The sequence below is a fragment of the Podarcis vaucheri genome (assembly GCF_965113315.1).
Source record: "Podarcis vaucheri genome assembly, chromosome: 3".
Classification (NCBI taxonomy): Eukaryota; Metazoa; Chordata; class Lepidosauria; order Squamata; family Lacertidae; genus Podarcis; species Podarcis vaucheri.
This window is the reverse complement of record NC_138761.1, coordinates 42,428,691-42,446,357: the sequence shown is the minus strand read 5'-3', so window position 1 is coordinate 42,446,357 and position 17,667 is coordinate 42,428,691. Positions and strand designations below refer to the sequence as shown.

At 44.1% G+C, this 17,667-nt stretch overlaps 1 protein-coding gene across 1 annotated transcript in view; it reads right to left on the bottom strand.

Moving 5' to 3' along the window:
- Positions 1–17,531, bottom strand: part of LOC309528701 (interferon-induced, double-stranded RNA-activated protein kinase-like) — a 38,688-nt gene extending 21,157 nt beyond the window's left edge. Inside the window, exons 1-10 of the mRNA XM_082216299.1 lie at positions 17,481–17,531; positions 10,520–10,694; positions 9,708–9,826; positions 9,380–9,469; positions 7,885–8,011; positions 7,359–7,453; positions 6,268–6,424; positions 4,100–4,224; positions 1,568–1,809; positions 147–287 (exon numbers count right to left, since the gene is read on the bottom strand). Of these exons, the coding sequence (XP_082072425.1) occupies positions 147–287; positions 1,568–1,809; positions 4,100–4,224; positions 6,268–6,424; positions 7,359–7,453; positions 7,885–8,011; positions 9,380–9,469; positions 9,708–9,826; positions 10,520–10,694; positions 17,481–17,504 (1,295 nt within the window). The 5' untranslated portion in view covers positions 17,505–17,531. The remainder of the gene's footprint in view (positions 1–146; positions 288–1,567; positions 1,810–4,099; positions 4,225–6,267; positions 6,425–7,358; positions 7,454–7,884; positions 8,012–9,379; positions 9,470–9,707; positions 9,827–10,519; positions 10,695–17,480) is intronic.
- Positions 17,532–17,667: the final 136 nt, after the last annotated feature.

Here is a 17,667-nt window from a genome sequence, read left to right as displayed (position 1 = left end):
CTATCGAGAAAAAACTGATCCTTTAATTTAGTTGCCATACCGATATTCCAGCTCTGTTTACTTTTTGCATAAAACACATCTGGAAGGAAGTGTGAATTTCCTCACTCCTCCCTGTCCCCACTTCCCAACATTCCTCTTCCACTTACACAGGATTATGAGATGGGCCATCGAAACCAAGATCCTTATAGTCCAATCGTAAACGTCTTCTCTGACAATACTCATTAAGTTTCGCCATGTATATTCTTGGAACAGCTTGGTTGTCTGCCATTTTGGTACAGGCTAGGAAACTGAAATAAATTCGAAGAAGGAACACTGTATTATTAACAACACTCCCCACCCACCCTTATGTTATAAGTACAGAAACCAGGGGGAAAACCAGAGCACTTTGGAAAAGAGACAGTGGGGAACACCACACCCCCATTCACACCATGGCACTGGTGGTACACAACAGTGGTTTCCACCACCACTTCCCCAGGAGGCCCAACACAAACACAGAATCAAAGAACTGTAGAACTGGAAGCTGCTCAGAAGCGTTCCAACTGGGAAACTGGGAGTGGAAGCAAAGGCATTTCCCCAAGAAAAGAAATGAACAGCGACTCTCTCACACTTCTTTTGTTCCACCACTACCCAGACTAGCGCCAATCTGCTAGTCTGTGTGGTGGGGCCAAAAGGGGCAGGAGAGTGGCTCTCTCTGCTCCCTCTAAACATGACATCACAGGAGCCCCTACAACAGGGCTACAACATAGCAGCTCTATGGGAAGAATGCAGAGAAGACCTTAGATGCCAAGAAGAAGAATTCTATTACAAAATTCTCAATAGGCAATTTTCAACCTTCCCTTTCCTTATTACTGAGCAGCTGCAGGCATAGCTCAGCCAGTAGAGCGTAGGACTCTTAATCTTAGGGTGGTGGGTTCAAGCCCCACTCTGGGCAAAAGGATTCTTGCATCGCATGGGTTTGGACTAGATGGCCGTCGTGACAATTCTATCGATCCAGCCTAAGAGTTCAGATTAACTCAAACGCTGGCTCGCTTTTCTGTGACCTGGGACATGGTGAACCGACTGATAAGGAACACAGCGCCCGGTGACTGGTGACGCTGTTGGCCAAAACAAACTTGCAGGGGGGAAGCCAAGCAGGGTCACCCGCGCCGTCCCCTGGACCCAGGCTGGCCAAAGCGGCCGCAATGCTCTTCACAGGAGGACCGCCTGCCCTGGGGCACAGCGGCGCGCCCTTCTCCCTTCCTGCCCAAGTCGAGGGGCGAGGCCGTGAAAAGTCTTTGGCAAAGAACCTTCCAGGAGTGCCTCCCGCCCTCCCTGGCAGAAAAAAGGGGCAATGGACCACAAAGTAACTGTTTTTCTGCCCGGGCAAGAAGCACCCCTCTCGGCGCGCCGCTGCAAGGCGGCCACCTGCCTCGGCCCAAAGCCCACGTCCTCGGAAGGAGCCCCGCTGGAACTAAGCAGGCTGGCACGAGTAGGAATCGGGTGGGATTCCTCCCGCGCCTCCCGCCCCGGGGCGCCGACTATTGGACGCCTCCCGTCCGCGGGGTCAGGACCACCTCGGCGTACTCACCGGCGCCACGGGGTGGTCGGTGGGCAGCTGCTTCTCCCTTGGGACAAGTCCGGGCCAAGAGCGGCGGAGCCCCCTCTGCAGACGACTGCTTCCGAGAGGGAGACTCGTCCGTCTGCGGGAAGCGCTGCTGCTCCGCTTTCGTTTCCCTGCAACAAGCGGGCCCCGCTCCTTCCCCGGCACAGGCGGCCACCGCGGAGAATCGAAACTGAAACGCGCCGCTGGCGGTAACGGGAACGTGTCGGCTATGGAACTTCCGGCCTGGTCTCCTCACCGCCCTGCGTGGTCGCCAGGAGAGTTCCCTCCCGACTTCTTGGTTGATTTTATAACGCCGCCTCTCAAAAGGGGTTCTGATTCAGAGGCATCGGGGGGGGGGGGACATACCTGACTGAATCATTCGTCATCCAACTTTATCTGACTCCCTTTCATAAAGTGTTATTTTGCAACGGTTGTGGTGATGTCTTCGTTTTATTAAGTTGTTTGAATGCTTGCTTTATAACTTGACTTTCCCCTGCAATGTTTTATTTTGCATTGCTTTCTCTGATAGTTTGATGTGGGCTGTAAATCTCTTGGAGATTTCTTCTTCTTAGAATTATAAAGCGGCAGAGAAATGAATGGATGGATGTTTTGCCGAAACTGGCTTGAGTAATAGGATTAGGGATTCTAGCTGTCTTCCACGCCTAGGGCGTTAGGTGGCTTAATCTGGCATTGAGCAGACCCATACCTCAATTTCAAGGCTCGACTAATGTGAATTGTTATTAATTGTTTGATTTATACCCTGCTCTTCCTCCCAAAAGAGCCCAGGACAGCAGACACTGAGCAGAGGGGACAAAAAACTGCACCTGGGGTTCTCAGATGATCTCCTGTTCTGACGTTCGCCGGTCCCACATCTCAGTTTCCATAATGTCGCTATGTCATGTGCCTTCAAATTCATACCCAAGACCATGAACAATGATCATCATGTATCAGTAGAGGTTGAACAACTCAAGCCACAGTCCTAACCCCAATTAACCTGGGAGTAAGACCCAATGAAGTCAATGGGATGACTAAACATGGTTAGAACTGTGCTTCACGTTGCAACGTATACGTATCTGGTACAAGCCTTGAAGGGTTGTAATATACAGTATTGTAATGGCACTGCGAAGGAAACTAGAAGAATCAGTCCCAGAATGTAATTGTGCTAGTAACTGGGTCAGTGAGAATTGGTAAATAAACCTGTCAATGTCATCTAATGGCAAAGCCAGATTGATACAAGGCTTACTTTAAGATATTATTTACTAGAGGCTGAAACCTAACACATGTTTATCATATTTGAGCTGAGCTTGAAAGAGTGAAATACAGAGAAGTGCCTCTGAGCATGCACAGAATGCCTTTGTTTCCCTACTTCAGGTGTGGGGAATGTTTGTCTTTTCAGATGTTGCTGCAAGCACAGCCAATGGCTAGGGATGGTGGGAACAACATCTGGAGGGTCAACAATTCCCCACACCTGCCATACTTTGTCATGGTAGCTTTCTACATTTGTTGTTACTGTGTAGACCAATCAAACATTCAGGACCCTCATGCACTGTCTGGTAAGCCTCTGTCAGGAGTTATGCCTTTGCCAGTTGCTGTGAGAATTAAATGCACCTGCGATTCTACATCCAGCCCATACATTTAAAGCACATGGCTTCCCCTCAAAGAATCCTGGGAATTGCAATTTGTTAAGGGTGCTGGGAATTGTAGTGTGGTGAGGTGTAAACCATAGTTTCCAGGATTCTTTGGGGGAACCATGTGCTTTAAATGTATGGCGTGCATGTAGACAGTTGTGAGATGTGGGACTAGGATCGCTGTCTTTGAGGACAGATGTTTTGTTGAAATAAGTAAATGTTAAGTATTATACAGTAAGTGCTTATAAAGCATGTTGCAGAGAGCACATCAGTCATCTTTGCAACATTGCTGCAAGGTGAGTCAGTGTTATTGGCATAGACTGCGTATACCAAAATGGGACAGTGGGTTTTGGCTCCACAATACAGTGGTACCTCGGGTTACATACGCTTCAGGTTACATACACTTCAGGTTACAGACTCCGCTAACCCAGAAATAGTGTTTCAGGTTTAGAACTTTGCTTCAGGATGAGAACAGAAATCGTGCTCTGGCGGCGCGGCAGCAGCAGGAGGCCCCATTAGCTAAAGTGGTGCTTCAGGTTAAGAACAGTTTAAGAACAGGTTAAGAACGGACCTCTGGAATGAATTAAGTACTTAACCCGAGGTACCACTGTATGATTCAGAATGTAAAACAAGTACAGCATATCTTTTGAAGTAGGACAAAGCCATTAAAGAAGAGATCACCACCCCAGAAATATTTCATAACACTTATGTGTTGATCTCCATGCTGTCCCCATTTAGTATGTTAGGAATTTGAGTACATGATTTTAAAGCAAGACAGACTGAGAACATTTTATTTATTTTCTGTTCATAAATGTCTCCAGCACTTAAACATTATTTTATTCTTAATCAAAAGGCTTCAGATGATAACCTCCACATCCAAGGTTTAAAATTTACAATATTGGTCATATTTTAGCTTTGCACCCAGTTTAGTTCCTGCTAAGCACTCTTCAAATTTTGCATCCATTTCCTGGCTCTGAGCTTCAGTGAACAAAGTCTTCCAATCACCCACAGCACCTATTAAGAAACAATGAGAAATGAATCTCACTCTTTATGCCTTCCTGTATAGAGGTTTACAGATCAGATTTATGATTTTGAATGTTGAAGCAGATGGCTGTATTGTCATACTTCTCATTCTGCAACCCTATGCACCCTTTCTTGGGAGTAACCAAGGAAAGGAATTACTAGCATGCATCAGAATGGGCTGTTTGGAGATGTGAAGAGTGAGTGACAGAAACATTTGAGGGATATATGTGTGCATGTGTGTGCAGCTGCAAGGTTTTCTTTTTAAATATTTCTGTTTCTTTTAACATCAGCAGCAGCAGCAGCATTATTGAAACACAGCTTTTCCTCCCAAGAGAAGCCTAAGAAATTTTTGAGAATTAAAAGAAGCGAGCGCACACACGCACACACACCATGAAATATATTATCTTACAATGATGGCTGACATGTTTTTAAGGCATGATTTTTAAAATATCATTCTTCCTTGTAATGCACTGGCTACTCTTCTAGTAGCTATATAAGAGAATTTAACATAATTATAATTTCAGTACTGTATATGGTAAACCTGTAGAACTCTCAAATCATCTCGCCTGCTGCGGATGTCTCTTATCTTTGCAGCAGGTGAAAAAAACTATTCTTTTTTTTTTTTGAGGAGGGAGGGGGAGTTTGACACCAGTCAAGAAAAATGCAAACACGAGAAAGAGTAGAGAAGCTTGCTTTGATCTGTGGAAATATTCTGTTGTCTGAAACCATTGAAAAAGATAAACAAAACGGGAAGCTTATCCCTGTCAAAATGGTTCTGGTTAAAGAAACATGATGTGGTAGTATTGTAAATAATAGTGTTGTTTAAATTACACATATAGTATAAAGTAATTTATACTGTGGCTAACTGGTTTACACTTAGAGCACTTAGGCATTATTCCTTTCCCAACCTACTTGCAAATAAGCCCCACTGAATTCCAGCTATCCCACTGCGCAGTCCTATGCTTGTCCACTTAGAAACTTTCAAATTCAATAGGACCACCAACTCCCAGATCACTTAGACCACTATTCAGAGTTTAACTGTCTTGTTTGATTATTGACATAATAAAACATGAGCTGCCCTGGGCTCATGGTTTTTATGCCTCTTACTCTACATCAGGCTTCCTCAACCTTGGCCCTCTGGATGTTTTTGGCCTACAACTCCCATGATCCCTAGCTAGCAGGACCAGTGGTCAGGGATGATGGGAACTGTAGTCACAAAACATCTGGAGGGCCAAGGTTGAGGAAGTCTGCTCTACATAGTTGGATATCATTGGTAGGAGAGAATGCAGAAAACTGTGATGTCACAGCACAAGTAGCTTCCATTTTTGCAGACTAATTTGCCTATTTAAAGTATGACATGTGTAAACTATTGTGGACCATAAGACGTCCTTGTTCTAATGATAGCAAGAAAATGAGAATGGTCTTACAGAGGCTTTATAAGGGTTCTTAGTTCTTTTGAACTTTGGTTCTATATGTGGGATGGGAGCATAGGCGCCGACTCCATGGGGCTTGAGGGGGCTCGAGCCCCCTCAAAAAAATTTTTGGGGGGGCTCAGCCCCCCCAATAATGTCGGGCGGGCGCCCTTCCAGTAGAGCGCCGCCGCCGTCCCCCGCCTCCTCCGCACCTGCTCCTTCGCCAGCCAGCCAGCCGCGCGCCCTAATCGGAGAGCCCCGGCTGCCAAGGCACTGCCGGAAATCCCGCGAGAACAGGGGAATCCCGACTGGCCACACCTCCCAGCCAGCCAATCGGCTGGCTGGGGGGGCGTGGCTTGCCCTATTTAGGGCCGGAGCCACTCTATTTGCATATTCATGAGCTTATTTATTATTCATGAGCTTTCCCGGGCCCCCCCAATATTTTTTCTAAGTCCGCGTCCCTGGATGGGAGAGAGAAAGAAGGAAATGGGTCAAAACTATTTTCTAGGCATTGAACTAGGTTTGGTTTTTTCCATAAATGGCACCACTAGAGGGCGCTTGTGTTACTGGAAGAAACAGAATTCATTGCAAACTAGTGGCATAAAGTCAATATTTGCAGTACCTTTTCTGAAAAGGACAGGAGCAAACCGACCATGTGTTTCTTCAGATTTACTGCTCATTGCTTGGAAGGTGGAGCTCTCTGCAACAGACTTAATCATTTCATCAGACAGAGGCAGCTCATAAAATTCAGCTATTCGCTTCACTCCTTCGTAAAGATTCTGGAAAATAACAATAAAGTTAGTTATGACTTCATAAATATAATTGCTACTAAGGTAGATTTCTAAGTTAGAATCAGCCCTAAGATTCAAGAATGGGGCAGGCTAAACATCTGAATAAATATATTCATAAATGTAAGGTATGTGCTTTACTGCCCTAAAAAGGTGCATCTGATACAGTATTAGCAAAATAAGTGCAGCGTGAAAGGAAGCACAGAAACATTGTCACAGCAAAGGTGCAGCATTTATAACTTTCTACTTGTTTCTGTAACTTATATTCCTTGAAAAGCATTCCCCCCACAAATATCTGCTATCCATTTTTTTCCCATTTCCAGTGTGCCATGTTCAATCATCTATATTCAACTCAGAAATGTTTGAGATGATTAAAAGTTTGGAACACTACTTCTGATAAACTTAGCCTGTGAATGAGCACACCCAGAGAGTTTACACCACAATACTTAATCAGACTGGCATATTGGTGTGCTTAGTATTTAATGAACTGCAGGATTGCCATTTATTTTTTAATTTTAAAACATTTAAAATATCCGAACCTGCTAAAGGGAAAAAACAAAACACACACACAATACTCACGCACTTAACAAAAGTAGTTGTGGCAGAAGAAAAGTCAAAATATAAAACTGTCAGAAACACAGCAGAAAGTACTTGGCAGCATGATGAGAAAGAACTTCCAAACCTCAGTCAAAAATGAATGCATTTTTGAGAATTATTAACTACAGGTTTATTAAGGAAAAGAAAACTAATGGTAATGAGGAGGGAGGGAAAGGGAGCAGAAACAGAAAAGCAAAACAATGCCTCTCCCTTTACCAATTCAACAACCATCAATACACCTGTCTGAATTTCCACATACAGCTAGATTAGGCCATCTAAGAAAATGAAGGCACAAAGAAACATTATCTCAATTTCAAAGAATGCTCACTTCCTTCAGCTCTTCAAATGTGATGATCATGACATTTTCGTCATCCATATGTTTGTCCCAAGCAAGAGCATGGTCAAAGTAGGATTTCCAACAAACTGAAATGAAATGCAAACAGCATATTTCAAATCCCGGGTGTGGGGTGGGGTATACAAAATAATATCAGTTGCTGGCAAAAGCTGCACATATCCTACAATGAGAATACAACACTTTGTTCATTCTGTTTAACCCAACACTGATAAACACCAGCCATTTTTATGACATGTAAAATCTGTACACAAATCATCAGGTGTTGAAAAGATGCCTAAATTCATATCACCCATCAGTGATGAGTCTGGCTATCCACCACTATCTGAAGGACAGCTACTGATGATGCAAGTCTGAGTAAAAGAAATATCGACTGGGCTTTTCCCTGCAATCAAGAGTCCTGGTGATCTGAAACTTGTTTGCCTTTCATCTGAACAGAAGCTCTACACAAATACTTTGAGGGAAGTTTCAGAAATACAGAAAGTGAGAACTTTTAACCTACCTTCGCCGCTCATGAACATTTGAAAAAAATCATCCCAAGAGCTGACATCTGGAAGAACAGGGTTTTTGTTGTAAAAATGGTAATAGGATACAGCGGCATCTTTGGGGTTTCGAAATACTACCAACATCTATTTAAAAAGAAAGAAAGAGAGATTAGATTTTGTTGGAATCTCCCCTGTGCAAACATCTCTAACTTTCTGGAGCTGACACATCAAGGAGGCCATTGGCCCCTACCTAAGGCAGAGCTTTTAAGCTCCGTGCCTTGCTCTGGAAGGGAGCCTCTCCCACAGGCTCTATGTGGCTCCCACAATTTCTTCCAGGTGCCTCCCATAGCCCATATGCGAGACCTTCCCAGAGCCCAGTAAGAAAGGCTGAGAGTTTAGAATCTATTTCTGTGGCAGGAAAAGTGCTTTAGAGCTCTTTGCCTTGTGTGAGTTTACTGGTAATTTGTGTCATTGCATGCTGGCCAGGCACCATACAAGTAAAGCTGTTATTGCGCAAGTTAAACGCAGACAAGTTGCAAGTCAACAGTATTTATATAGAGGAAGCCTGCAACTTGAGCTCATTTAGCTTTATGCAAGTGGGAAAATAATTTTTAAAAATGTTAAAAGGGGGCGCAGGGTTCTGGCGGAAATGACTTCGGCAGTCCCAACTACCATTGAACCCAATGTGTTTTGAGTATATGCAATTTTGGCATTGGGTGCGACCCCCAGAACAAAGGTTGCGGACATAGTGAACTGAAAGTAACATATCAGTGCAAACTGAAATGGAAATGTTGAAAAAGCTGGTGCCTTAAAATGTTGTCTGTTCTTGCCCATCTCGCTTAAACTGGTTGTGGGGAGAGACCTGTGTTTCTGGGACATAACAGACTGCCACAACAAAAGGCAGGAAGTTTAGCAAAAGTAGATAACGCTTCCAATAACATTTTGCCTTGGAGAGACTTGGGAGATGGCTTTTGCTTCATAGTTCCCTCTTTGGAATTTCCCCCAAGTAAAACTGAGTATCTATTCTGAGGAAGAAGATGGGGGAAAGGAGATTTTCTACATTATCCTGTGGCTTGGCTCATCAGACCCGCATGTGAAGAGAACAGTTTCAAAGGTCCCTTACCTCACACAGAGATTACAGATAAAGGAGCACCTTTGCCTCCAGCTATGCAAAGAATGCAGTGGGTCCAGATTTAGTTGTACCTAGGTCCTATTGAAATCAATGGGTTTAGTCATGAGTAACTAAGCCAAAGCAGGAGAGAGCAATCCAAACCAGCCAGGAGATCCACACAGAGGAACAACTCTGCTCAGTCCTCACACAAATCCTCAACCCAGTCCGAGGGAGGGTTGGAATGCTCTGTTAGCCTGGTTTTAGGCCGACTGATGTAGAATTTGCTTTGACAATATGACAAGAGCTGTCAAATTAAGATACCTATATTAAGTACTCAGTATTGTGATTAAATGCTGTTAGAGTATTAGGCAATCATAATAGTAGTGAAGCTAGTCACTTACCTTCACCTTATTCTCAAAAAAAGATTTGGGAATATTATCATAATGAAAATGTGTAGAAAAAATACGTGGAGAAGGCTGCTTGTCCATGTCCTAGAATAAGAATTAGAGGAATGTTAACTTTTTTGTTGTTTCAGGATCTAGAGGGGTTGTTTTTCCCCTTCTTTTTATTGAGCTTTATAATGGGGGGGGGCTTTGATTTACATATTGACAGAAGAAGAATAACAAACTATACAAAGAAGTTTGGAGTACATGACCATTTGGGTCTCTTCAAGTTGTACAATTATTTGATTCTAGGTATTAACTTGTCTCCCTCGCCTCTTTACCCTACCTGAACTTTTGTGGGCAGTCCAAATTCAAGCATTTGAAGGTTTTCTAGTGGTGGTAAGTCCTTGTAACTTGGGATTGCGGCTACCATGTCATTTACCATTTGGAGCACCCAGTTAGTACCTGCAAAATAAAAGCAAATGAGACATATAAGAATCACAAGAGCATAAGCTTCATAACCAAATGCACAGTCATGTTCATATATGGCAGTTGGCTTAAATCGTAGGTCTTAAACCAGTGGGTTGGGACCTGCAGGTGGGTCACAAGGTGACACCAGGTAAGTCATGACAAAGCTGTCGCCATCCCCAGCCTTCCCACAGCCTCCCCCCCCCACCTGCTGTTGGTAACTTGCTGCCTGGCTTTGGAAGAGACTATCTTTTCCATTTCAGAAGCCTCACTGAGCCACATGGAGGATGGGTTGGAGCCAAGGACTTATGAGGCACACATCTCCTCTCCACATAAAAGAGGGCCTTGAGTCGCTGCTCATGGCTGTTGTGGGGTGCTCAGCCACTGAGGAAAGAGTCAATCCAGGCACCCCAAGATGTATTCACCTGGGACCCATTTCAGTTCATTTTGGGTATCAAATAAACACTGGTTTCCTTGTTCAAACTTTAATAGAAGGCACTTCCACACGACAGGTTATTATTCATTGTGGAGTCAAAATCCTCATTTACCATTTATAAAAAGCACAATGAAACATGGAAACTGTAAATCCAGATTACATGGGGGAAATAAACATATAAATCGTATGTGGTCAGATAGCAATTGGTAACCAAATCCATTCCCCTTTAATTCCATTAAAAGCTGGATACTCACCACATTTTGGATAAGCAACAATCAGCCTATCGTCCTTCCTAGCTTCCATGGTTTCCAGTGCTTCAAAGGTCTCAGGACTACAAAGTTTTGGATACAGCACTCCTCTGTAAGTAAACAGCAGCTCCTCATTCTCCTCCACTTGAAGCGTAGCTAAAAGATTCTCTATTGCCTTTTTCTGGGCCATCTTGTTGGCTGTCTCAGTCTTGTCACAACCCCTTTTAAAAGGCAGATTTGCTTCTGCGTGACCAGAAGTTGTGCAATAAAAGTATATAGCAGAAGAGGAAGCAATTCTGAATCACAAACACTCGCACGCTATGCTCTCATTGACCTCTGAGAGTTTGCAAACTCTGTTCGCATTTGCCTCTGACTTGGAACAGCCCCATTTTCTGGATATGTAAATTACACACTATTTGAGGGGCTGGGCAGGGCACTTTCTCAGAGGAAAAATCACTTGTCATTGCAACACCAGAGGCCCTGTAGGGGAAGAAAAGCAGACTGAAACCAAAAGGGTATTCTTCTTTTAGGATTCTTTGGGAACTCTGTGACACAAACTTTATAGGTTTTAAAAGTCTGGACGTTTTTCATTTTCTCAAGAATTTGAAAGTGCATTAAACCTGGTGAAAAACACAAAGCAAAATGCGTTCTTTCATGGCTCAATCCTAGGCACATAAACTTGGAAAAGTCAGAGAACTTAAATTCTTATTTGTAAAAATGTGTTTGCCAATCCTGCAGCCACTTACCCACTTTCAGAGATGATGGAACTAAAAAGGCCCAGATTTGAGGGGCATTCAAGGAGAGGAGGGAGAGAAAGTTGCATTTGTGCTTATGCAAGTTCTTCTGTGGGTGCAATTTTTTGTGGGTGCAATTAAAAACATTAACCGTGCTCCCTACATATACAGTGGTACCTCGGGTTACATACGCTTCAGGTTACAGACTCATCTAACCCAGAAATAGTGCTTCAGGTTAAGAACTTTGCTTCAGGATGAAAACAGAAATTGTGCTCCGGCAGCACAGCAGCAGCGGGAGGCCCCATTAGCTAAAGTGGTGCTTCAGGTTAAGAACAGTTTCATGTTAAGAACGGACCTCCGGAACGAATTAAGTACTTAACCCGAGGTACCACTGTATATGACTCCCAGAAGTAATCCCAATTGTGCTCAATGTGACTTACTCCCAGGTAAAGGAGTGCCTGAGAGTAAGACATATACACTAAGTATGACCTACCGGTACTTATGGGTTGCCATGTACATTTACAAACTTTTATGATGGTAACAAGTTTGCAGTGTTAAATATTATTTGCAAAAGGAGAAGTCTGAAGGTAATCATATATCAAACTGGCGAGGCCGTAGCAGCTTCCAGTCGCTTAAAAAAAAACATGTTTGCTTTACAGCTGAAGTTCTCAGCATATCAAAAAGCTTTAATATAACAGGATTACCAAATAGCAGGTCGCTAAGATTTCTCAAGGAAACCAAACCTCCTCTGAGACTGGCCACGTTCTGCATTTTCATTCATCAGGTTAATCTTTCAAAGGTTTTGTGAAGTCCCCTTTTGGGACAAAGGAGTTGTGAAAGGGGGTGTTAGGTGGCCTATTCCAGCTAAACTTTAACCCATTCCCAACAGGGCAGTTGGTGATCAAAGTCCCAGTGGGAAATCGATTGCTATATTTTAATGTTGTGATTTTATTCATGTATCTTTCTTATCTCTAAGACACCTTGTAAGGACTTGATTTCTGAAAGGTTGGGTCTGAATGTTTGTCCCATATTCTTGAATTAATACATTCTGGTTTGCAAATCAAATTGGTTGTATCTCATTGGCAACATGCTGAGAACACCAAAATATGATGTTGCTGCTCCCCCCCCCCCCCGCATAGCCAATGAAGTTATCTTTTTGTCTTCCGAGCAAAAGCTGAAAACTAGTTAATGAATACTTATCCCTAAAGGCCATGTCATAGAGCAAAATTATCCCGTAGCCATTTTCTACTCACCATTATTATATTTTTAACCTGGCAGAGGTGTTTCTCAGACAACCCAGCTGATTTCCTCTTCACACATATTCTTCATAACACAGTAATAATAATATTTGTTCTCTGCGTTTTTTTCCCAGTTGATTTAGGACGAATCTGATGCGCTGAATCCAAAAATCACATTGGTTTTGCTCAATCAGGTCAAGTTTTTGAGCTATGGCCACATGTCACTTTTTAAAGTTTTTGTTCACATGTACGCTTGTGTGGAGCATTTTAGAAGAAGTTGGTGAGGGTAAAATGCCATGTCGAATAATTGTTTTGATTGGAAATGATTATTTTAATGACAAGAAGTATTCAGGTCTGATAGTTCTGGGTGATTATGTTGAAAAGGGATCAGTTTGAAGTCATAAAACCTTGAAATCTTCCATAAATTGGTGCAGCAAAGCATAAAGTTATTTTGGTATTAAACTTGGTGACCAGCATAAAGCTTGGGCGCCACACATGGTGTGCAAGGCATGCACCGAGACTCTACGTGGGTGGACCAATGGCAAGAGGAGTCTGAACTTTGGAATTCCCATGGTTTGGAGGGAGCCAACAAACCATGTCACTGACTGCTATTTCTGTGCTGTTGATGTGACTGGGATCAACAGAAAGAACCCGAGCAGCCTCAAGTATCCTGATCTTCAATCAGCACATCATCCTGTAGCTCATTGTGATGAAATTCCAGTGCCTATCTTTGGAGAACTTCTTGACATTAGTGACGAAGATGCCTCCAGTGTTGAAGGACATGAAGAAGAAGAAGTGGTTCTTGAAGATGATGCTCCACATCCATTTTCCCAAAAGGAGTTGAATGATCTAGTTCACGCCCTCAGCTTGTCAAAGGACTCTGCCGAACTGCTGGCATCCAGACTGAAGGGGAAAAACCTCCTCTCTGACAGTGCTTGCATCAGCTTCTTCCGCAACAGGCATCAAGAGTACCTCCGTTTTTTCTCGGAAGAGAAGGACTTGGTGTACTGTGCAGATATTGTGCAGCTTCTGCTCAAGCTTGGAGTACCACAGTACCAACCCAAAGATTGGAGACTGTTCATTGACAGCAGCAAGCGATCACTGAAATGTGTTCTGCTACACAACAGCAACCAGTTTGCCTCTATACCCCTGGCTCACTCGACTACACTGAAGGAGAACTATGAAGCGGTGAAGTATGTGCTGGAGAAAATTGGTTATGATCAGCATAAGTGGTTTATTTGTGTTGACCTGAAGATGGCAAACTTTTTGTTGGGACAACAGTCTGGCTTCACCAAGTACCCATGTTTTATGTGCATGTGGGATAGTAGGGACCGTGCTCAGCATTACACGAAGAAGGACTGGCCTGTGTGGGAGGAATTGGTGCCTTGCAGAAAAAGGAACGTCATCAATGACCCTCTGGTGGACAGAGACAGAATACTCTTCCCACCGCTGCACATCAAGCTCGGCTTAATCAAGCAGTTCACCAAGGCTCTGGACAAGGATGGTGACTGCTTCACTTACTTGTGCCAGGCTTTTCCAGGATTGACCATGCAGAAGTTGAAAGCTGGCATCTTTGACGGTCCTCAGATCCGTCAGCTCATCAGAGATCCAGAGTTCGGAAACTCAATGAATGAAGTGGAACTGGAAGCGTGGAAGGCATTTGTTCTGGTAGTGAAGAACTTCCTTGGCAACAATAAGGCCAGAAACTACACAGAACTTGTCAACAACATGCTGACTGCTTTCAGAAACCTGGGCTGCAACATGAGCGTCAAGATGCACTACCTATTTTCACATATGGACCGGTTTCCTGAGAACCTGGGTTCAATGAGTGACGAGCAGGGGGAGAGATTCCATCAGGACATGAAAGAGATGGAGACCAGGTATCAGGGTCACTGGAACGCAGTCATGATGGCTGACTACTGTTGGACTCTGAAGAGAGACCTCCCTGCCGCTGAGCATTCCAGGAGTTCCAAGAAACGGAAGTTCAAGCCCTGAAGTTTGAAAAATGGTGAAGCAACATGCAATTTACGTGTACTTACCTTTATCAATGCCCACCATTCAGTTTACAGTAATCGATGTTTCTATCAGGTAATCAATATATGTTGTTGGAAAAACATTTTTTCCTCTTAAAAACATATTTAGGATGATATGTGTTGACAAAAATCAGCTGATAATGCCTAAAAAATGTACCATATTTTTCGCCCTATAGGACGCATTTTCTCCCCTCCAAAAATGAAGCGGAAATGTGGGTGCGTCCTATGGGGCGAATACAGGCTTTCGCTGAAGCCTGGAGAGCGAGAGGCGCGGCTTGGCACCGGCCTCCGGAGGGTCATGCAGAGCTGCCTGCAATCCCGGGGTCCGCGCAGCTCTGCGCGACTCTCCAAAGCCCAGCGCCAAGCTGTGCTGGGCTCTGGAGGGTTGCGCAGAGCTGCCTGCATTAGGAAGCCTCAGCGCGCCCGGGCTTCGCATAGCTGTCCGCAAGCCTGGGGAGACCGGCAGATAGCAGGCTCTTCTGGGGGCTGGGGTCGGGGGAAGCTCGGGCTTCCCCCGCGCCAGCCCCGTGCCTGGGGGGGAAATAATTTTTTTTCTTTATTTCCCCCCCCAAAAAATACTAGGTGCGTCCTATAGGGCGGTGTGTCCTATGGGGCGAAAAATACGGTAATCGATTTTGTCACAAGATCTGATTTTTTTCAAATCAACATAGCACAGAAACCTGACCTGATGGATAGAAACTGATGCCATTTCCTGATTCAGCAGTGCAAAAATACCCTAAATCAGTTGTAGAAATCTAGACAACATTCAAAAAGTAAAAAATGGTTGCCCAGTGGAAGAAGAAGAAGAAGAAGAAGAAGAAGAAGAAGAAGAAGAAGAAGAAGAAGAAGTAGTTATGATAATAATATACACAATAAGTATGTGATGTATATACCAGCAGCTGGGAGGGAGGGAAGTCAAGACTCGGCATAGTCAAAGGGTTTATACTGTGATAATAAGGATTGTTGGAGAAAGGATCATATGAAGAAAACAATAAAAACTTATTTGATGATGATGATGATGATGATAATGATAATTTATACCCTGCCCATCTGGCTGGGTTTCCCCAGACACCCTGGGCGGCTCGCAATAGAATATTAAAAACACAATTAAGAACACACGTTATCTGGTGAGACATTCTGCTATGCTAGCTAATATGTCAGACTAGCCTGCATATAACTGTAACTTCTCATGCCTTTATATCTGAAGAGTCTACACCCAACAGAATTCAATGTCACACTCTTTAGATTGCTCCATCAGCACAAGCATTTCAGTTTGCCAGACAGAACAATCCCTCTTCTCCTTCACCTGGTTCTCCCCCAGCAACAAATTTTGGAAAGGGCATGGGGGTGCGCGGGGGAAGGAGAGAGGGGAAAGCCTTGCTTTGCAGGCAGAAGTCATCACACAGGGCTTCAAAAGGGGTTCTGGTTCAGAGGCACGGGGGGGGGGCATACCTGACTGAATCATTGGTCATCCAATTTTATCTGACTCCCTTTAATAAAGTGATATTTTGCAACGGTTATGGTAATGTCTTCATTTAATTATATTGCTTTGAATGCATACTTTATAACTTGACTTTCCTCTGCAGTGTTTTATTTTGCATTGCTTTCTTTGATGGTTTGATGTGGGCTGTAAACCTCTTGGAGATTTCCTCTTCTTCATAGAATTATGAAGCGACATAGAAATGAATGGATGGATGTTTTGCCGAAACTGGCTTGAGGAATGGGGTTAGGGATCCTAGCTGTCTTCCATCTCAGTGGCATGCCCAGGGGCGAACGAAGGCGTCGTGACACCCGGGGCAGCAAACCGCTACGTACAGCGCATGTTACGTACAGCGCATGTATGCGACGCTGCACATGCGCTGTACATAGCAGTTTTCCGCCGGCGCCAGGATCCTCTGCTCGCGGCTGCAGCCACGAACAGAGAATCCTCCACATGCGGCTGTGGCTGCGCGATGGCTGCTAGCGCCACCGCAAGCCCCCACGGGGTTCCTACTTGACACCCCCCCAGACATGGCACCCGGGGCACACACACACCCCCGTTGCGACGCCACTGAGCACACCTATGGTGTTAGGTGGCTTAATCTGCCATTACTTCAGGTGTGGGGAATGTTTGTCTTTTCAGATGTTGCTGCAAGCACAGCCAATGGCTAGGGATGGTGGGAGCAACATCTGGAGGGTCAACGATTCCCCACACCTGCCATTCTTTGCCATGGTAGCTTTCTACATTTACTGTGAAGACCACTCAAACATTCAGGACCCTCATGCACTGCCTGGTAAGCTTCTATCAGGAGTTACGCCTTTGCCAGTTGCTGTGAGAATTAAATGCACCTGCGATTCTACATCCAGCCCATACATTTAAAGCACATGGCTTCCCCAAGAATCCTGGGAATTCCAGTTTGTTAAGGGTGTTGGGAATTGTAGTGTGGTGGGGTGTAAACCATAGTTTCCAGGATTCTTTGGGGGAGCCATGTGCTTTAAATGTATGGGCTGGATGTAGAATCGCAGGTGCATTGGTGTGCATGTAGACAGTTGTGAGATGTGGGACTAGGATCGCTGTCTTTGAGGACAGATGTTTTGTTGAAATTAGTAAATGTTAAGTATTATAGGTGCTTATAAAGCATGTTGCAGAGAGTACCTCAGTCATCTTTGCAACATTGCTGCAAGGTGAGTCAGTGTTATTGGCATAGACTGCATATACCAAAATGGGATGGGGAGGGGGGTTGGCTCCATGATATGATTGAGAACGAAAAAAAAGTACAGCATATCTTCTGAAGTAGGACATAGCCATTAAAGAAGAGATCACCGCCCCAGAAATATTTCATAGCAGATCTTCATGCTCTTCCCATTTAGTATGTTAAGAATTTGATTACATGATTTTAAAGCAAAAAAGACTATAAGTAAACAGAAGCTCCTCATTCTCCTCCACTTGAATCGTAGCTAAAAGATTCTCTAATTTTTCCACAAGTCTTGACTTTTTCTTGGCCATCTTGTTAGCTGCCTCAGTCTTGTCACAACCCCTTTTAAAAGGTAGATTTGCTTCTGTGTGACCAGAAGTTGCACAAGGTATATAGCAGAAGATGAAGCAATTCTGAATCACAAACACTCGCACGCTATGCTCTCATTTACCTCTGAGAGTTTGCAAACCCTGT